This window comes from Pristiophorus japonicus, chromosome 20 (genome assembly GCF_044704955.1).
Source record: "Pristiophorus japonicus isolate sPriJap1 chromosome 20, sPriJap1.hap1, whole genome shotgun sequence".
In the NCBI taxonomy this organism is placed as follows: Eukaryota; Metazoa; Chordata; class Chondrichthyes; family Pristiophoridae; genus Pristiophorus; species Pristiophorus japonicus.
Genome location: NC_091996.1, coordinates 72981716 through 72987962, shown reverse-complemented (window position 1 = coordinate 72987962; position 6247 = coordinate 72981716). Strand labels below are relative to the sequence as shown.

Here is a 6247-nt window from a genome sequence, read left to right as displayed (position 1 = left end):
TCTGCCACCTTCAAATAATTGTGTACAAACACCCCCAGGTCTCTCTGTTCTTGCACCTCCTTAAAATCCTTACAACCATTTAGTTTGTATGGTCTCTCCTTATTCATCTACCAAAATGTATCAGCTCACACTTTACTGTGTTGAATTTCATCTGCCACATGTCTACCCATTCCACCAGCCTGTCTCTATCCTCTTGAAATCTATTACTATCTTCCTCAATGTTTACTCTACGATACTTCCAAGTTTTGCGTCATCTGCAAATTTCAAAATTGTGCCCTGTACCCCCAAGTCCAAGTCATTAATGTATATCAAACAGCAGTGGTCCTAGTACTGAATCCTGGGGAACACCATTGTATTCCTCCCTCCAGTCCAAAAATAGCGATGCACCACAACTTTATTTTGATCCCTTGGCCACTTTTGTATCCATGCTGCAACTGCCCCTTTTATCCCATGGGCTTCAATTTTGCTAACAAGATATTATATGGTACTTTATCAAATGCACTTTGAAAGTCCATATGCACAACATAAACTGTACTGCCCTCATCCACTCTCTCTGTTACTGCATCAAAAAACTCAATCAAGTTACTCAAACATGATTTGCCCTTAACAAATCCATGCTGGCTCTCCTTCATTAGTTCATCTTGTCCAAGTGGCTGTTATCTTTCTCCTGGATTATTGTTGCTAAAAGCTTCCCCATCACCGACGTTAAACTGACTGCCCTGTAATTGCCAGATTTATCTTTCTCTCTTTTCGAACAAGTGTGTAACATTTGCAATTCTCCAGTCCTCTGGATTGGAAAATTGTGGTCAGCACCTCTGCTGTTTCTACCCTTACTTACCTCGGTAACCTAGTATGCTTCCCATTTGGACCGTGTGACTTATTCACTTTAAGCAATCCACCTTTCTCGTATCTTCTCTATCTATTTTGATCTGATCCAGTATACCAGCAACCTCCTCGTTGACCGTAGCTTTGGCGAAGTCGCCTTCTTCGGTAACTACGTAAATACCTGGGTAAAAGGAACACTTGTTATTGAGATTGTTGGAATAAATTTACCTCAGAGACAATCGGCTGCGAGAAAATAGAAAAGGTAGATTGATTTGCATTTATATAGTGCCAAAATGGTTTACAGCCAATCAAGTACTGTTGTAATGTAGGAAATGCGGCAGCCAAATTGTGCACAGCATCTACCACCACATCAATGTGATAATGTCCATTTAATCTGTTTTTTGTGATGTTGGTTGAGGGATAAATATTGGCCAGGATACTGGGGAGAATTCCGAAGGTCATTTCTTTCCTACATTATAGGTGCTATATAGATGCAAGTTGTTGTTGTTGACTGTGGGAATGGATTCAGTTGCCCGTCTGAGGCGGAAACTCATGGATACAGTCACACTGGGAGAGACCATTCACCAGTTGAGTATAGAAAAGAGAGTCACTTGCTCATCTCACAGTGACACAATGGCCCAGAAATTGCGGCCTCCCCAGGTCTGTACAGAGTTTCTACGGACCTAGGATGGCATCGGAAAAGCCGGTTTTCAGCGCGTTAAACTGAGATACCACTTCTTTCTCAGGTGAACGTAAAAGATCTACTCCAAAGATAAATGGGCGAGTTAGCCCCCGTGTCCTGGCCAAAATTCATCCATCAATCAACATCAGTAGAAAAGATTATCTGGACAGTATCACATTGCTCTTTGTGGGAGCTTGCCCTCCCCTTTTATAAGGGGCACTTGTAAAATATATGGTTTTAATGCCCCCCCCAAAAAATCACAAAAAAACAAAAAAAAAGAAACAAAAACATTTTTAAAAAAGGGGCAGTTAAGTGTCTGGAGTGTCCCCCAGATCGGGGGGCACTTGATCTAACGTTTATTTTGTTCCCCCAAAAGAGTTGTGGGAGCATGCTGTGCGCAAATTGGCTGCTTCGTTTTCTACATTACAACAGAGACGAGACTTCAAAAGGTACGTTACTGGCTGTAAAACGCTTTGGGACGTCCGGTGGTCATGAAAGGCGCTATATAAATGCAAGTCTTTCTTTCTCTACATATCACAAACAAATGCATAATGGGGAGAAATCAATCTCTGTACCTTTAGCTAACAGTGACATGGAGCGAGGGAAATGAATGGCCTTTGAACACCTGGACAACTTGGCACTGGAGTGTCTGAAACGCAGAATAGGAACTCCAGGCAAACACAATACAGAAAATGGCGGATGACTACCAGAGTGCTCCGCGAGCTAGAATACGCTCTATCTCCACCAGCAGGGACGCCCTGCGCAGACGCGGAAAGGATTGTTGCCCGGAGAGCACCACCCAGAGCGGAGTATGCGCGGTGCGGCTCCCGGAAGCTGAGCTGAGCGGAACGGAGCGCGGCCTCAGCAAAACCGAGTGCGGCCTCGGCCCCGGCCCCGAGGCAGAGCGGCAGGTGAGCGTGCGGCCCGGGCCCCGGCACCAGGAAAGCCGCATAAGGCAAACAACAAGTTGCATTTATACCGCGGACCCAGCCATTGCCAGCCGGGCTGTGTCGGGGTGGGCGCGGGATGCGGAAGGTGCTTCCGGGCCTCCTGTGTGGTGTAGGGTGTTGTAGCAGGTTGAGCTGCACTGGGGATGGAGGAAAAGCTGCTGGGTTTCACCTCCAGTACTGCTGAGCCCAGCGGGGCCAACAATTCCCCATGTGGGACTGTCAGGGGAGGTGATTCTGGGGGAGATTAGATTGTGAAACAGACCCTGTCCGCACAGTGTGAAAGAGGGTTGTCCGAGGGACAAGTATTTCTGTAGAGGATTTTCATCCATTTTACAGATACAGAATTTTTTTATTCGTTCCCGAATGTGGGCGTTGCTGGCAAGGCCAGCATTTATAGCCCATCCCTAATTGCCCTTGAGAAGGTGGTGGTGAGCCGCCTACCTGAACCACTGCAGTCCGTGTGGTGAAGGTATTCTCTCAGTGCCGTTAGCTGAGGAGTACCGGGATTTTTACTCAGCGACAGTGAAGGGAAGCCTATATATTTCCAAGTCAGTATGGTGTGTAACTTGGAGGTGATGGTTTTCCCTTTCACCTGCTGCCCAGGTCCATTTAGTTGGTGGAGGTCGCTGGTTTGGGAGGTTCTGTCAAACCTCTTGTTGAGTTGCACATGTATAAAGTCCCTCTCCTTGACCCTCTTTCGCCCACCTCTCTTTCTCTCTTCCCGTAGAGGCCAGAATCTTGTGCAGGCCCAGCCCCGGTGGCAGGTTGCCTTCCTTGAAGGACATTAGTGAACCAGTTGGGTTTTTACGACAATCCAGCAGCTTTCTTGGTCACTTTTTTCTCGTGCCTGCCCCACAAATGACCAGATTAATTAAACCCAATTTTTGTGGGTTCCCTCTCACGTTCGCTTTCCTCTTTTTGTAATTCATTTTACAGGATACAGGGAAGAGGAGAATTTTTAGACGGAAAAAACAAACCAAAAATCACATCAAGATCTGACAGTCGCTCAATTCATTGGGACCTGTATATCATCAACGTTTGAACATGGAAGCAAAAAGCACCGTTCAGAGTGGGGAGAAACCATACACATGTTCTGTGTGTGGACAAGGCTTCAACCGATCCTCTGGCCTGTCGAGACACAAGCGCAGTCACACCGGGGAGAGTCCATTCAGCTGCTCCGAGTGTGGGAAAGGTTTCACTGATTCATCCCACCTACTGAGACACCAGTATGTTCACACTGGGGAGAGGCTGTTCACTTGCTCCGAGTGTGGGAAGGGATTCACTCAGTCATCCAACCTGCTGAGACACCAGCGAGTTCACACTGGGGAGAGGCCATTCACCTGCACCGTGTGTGGGAAGGGATTTGCTCAGTCATCCAACTTGCTGAATCACCAGCGAGTTCATACTGATGAGAGACCTTTTAAATGCTTGGACTGTGGGAAGTGCTATAAAAGTTCCGGGGTCCTGAGGTGCCATAAACGTGTTCACACTGGGGAGAGACCATTCATATGCTCTCACTGTGGGACTGGGTTCAGGCGATCATCTGAACTCACTGTGCACCAGCGCACTCACACTGGAGAGAGACCGTTCACCTGCACTGTATGTGGAAAGGGATTTGCTCAATCATCCACCCTGCTGAAACACCAGCGAGCTCACACTGGGGAGAGGCCGTTCATCTGCTTTGAATGTGGCATGGGATTCACTCAGTTATCCGATCTCCAAATACACCAGCGAGTTCACACTGGGGAGAGGCCGTTCACCTGCAATGAGTGTGGAAAGGGATTCACTCGTTCATCCCACCTGCTGGCACATCAGCGAGTTCACACTGGGAAGTGGCCGTTCAGCTGTTCTGACTGTGAGAAGAGATTTAAAAGCAAAAAGCATCTGCTGAGACACCAGCGAGTTCACACTGGATAGAGGCCATTCGCCTGCTCCGAGTGTGTGAAGGAATTCACTCAGTCATCCACCGTGCTAAAACGCCAGCGGATTCACGTGATTGCAGGGGTTGGATTCTGCTGTTATTGCTGCTGTTAATCTCACCCACGACTGGATCATGTTTATTCTGACAGTTGGGGTTAGTTTCTGCTGACGTTACTAACCCTATAACTGGGCTGGACTTTAATATTCTGGATACATGTCTTGAGGTGTGTAAGAAATGTGTCCTAGCCAATCTCTTTAATGGTTCAGAGCTCCTCGGCACAGAACAGAAAACTCCTTTAGAAATGAACCCTAGTGCTTTGTTTGCTTTTTTTTTTGGCCTTATTAACCTACTTTTAGTGATTTGTGTATCTGTACCCCGCGATCCCTTTGCTCCTCTACCCCATTTAGTCTCCTATTTTCCAAATAGTATGTGGCTTCCTTATCTTTCCTACAAAAATGCACTATATTGAAATTCATTTCCCAATTACACGCGCATTCTGCAAATTCATTAATGTCTTGTATTTTCTCTGTCTTCAGTATTAACTCTACCTCCCAATTCGATGTAATTGACAAATTTTGAAATTGTACTTCCGATTCCCGAGTCCAAACGGTTTATATAAATGGTGAACAGTGGTTCCAAGACCCATCCCCGTGGAACACCGCTTCCCACCTTTTGCCAGTCTGAGTAGCTGTTCTTAACTCCCATTCTCTGTTTTCTGTTTTGTAACCAGCTTGTGATCCGTAACAGTGTGTAAGGTCTACAAGATGACCAAGGTCAGGCCGTGTGGAGTGAAGGGCCAGGCAGCAAAATGGATGGAAAGATGGCTACAGAACAGAAATCAGAGGGTTGGACTTGAGGGAAGTTTGTAGCGACCTTTCCATCCTTTCTGTTCCCTGACCTTTGACTGCACATGACCTGACCCTGGTCATCTTGTTGACCGTACATACTGCAGACACAGTGCACCAGTGGTGGAGGGGGTGGATATTGAATCTTGTGGCAGGGGCGCTGGTGCAATGGATTTCTCAGTCCGTGAGTTTTGAGGCATCGATACTGGCGTTTTTCACCTTTTTCCGCTTAAAACCCACTTGCTGCCAGTTTATTAAAGGCGTTATTGGCCTCTCGGGTGGGACACACCAATAAATGAGGCCTTGTAAATTTCCCTGAGAATGACAGGCCTGAACCCAAGTTAGAAAACATTTAGTAATTAAACTAGACTGGGCGGGACCTGAGGTGAGATTTAGTAACGGGAAATTGGTGGCGAGTGAACTTCGCACCATGACTGAGGACCCGGGTACTCTGGTTTCTGGATCATTTATTGATTCATTTTCTTTATTCCCCAATCTCAATCGGGATTGTAGTATCTGGGAGTTTGTGAACGAGATTGTCCCACACTGTCTCATCTGCAGCAAATGTGTCTCAATCCTGACTACAAAGTATTACTATTTATCCTCCTAATGATAGAATCCCCTATAACTACAATCTTTCCTCTCTGCACCTCCTCCCCTTGGACTTCCCCCTGTTTCATGGTGCCTTTGGCAGCATTCCGGCGGTCCTTCCCACTGTCTTTTTCCTGATCCCCACATATATTGAGTACTTTATATCTATTGGACAGGAGCAGAGTCTGTTGGACCTCCTTCACTCCCTCTCCTATGTTCCCCATACCTGGTTGACTGACAGTCACACTCTCCCTGTCCTGCATCTGTGCTTTCTTCTGGTGTGTGACTGTATTTGAGTAAATTATGCAGTAATTTCTGCACCTCCCTTTTATGTTGGAGTGTCTCTAGCTTGGATTTCAGCTCACCGACTCTGAGCTGGGATGTCATGAGGCAGAGACATTTGCTGCAGATGAGGCTGTGTGGGACAGTCTTG

At 46.7% G+C, this 6247-nt stretch overlaps 1 protein-coding gene across 1 annotated transcript; it reads left to right on the top strand.

Annotated features, from left to right (window-relative positions):
* Positions 1-2335: 2335 nt before the first annotated feature.
* On the top strand, positions 2336-5512 carry LOC139232572 (zinc finger protein 3-like). Its single transcript, XM_070862999.1, has 2 exons — positions 2336-2418; positions 3394-5512. The coding sequence occupies exon 2, from the start codon at positions 3502-3504 to the stop codon at positions 4372-4374; it is 873 nt and encodes a 290-aa protein (XP_070719100.1). The 5' UTR covers positions 2336-2418; positions 3394-3501; the 3' UTR covers positions 4375-5512.
* Positions 5513-6247: the final 735 nt, after the last annotated feature.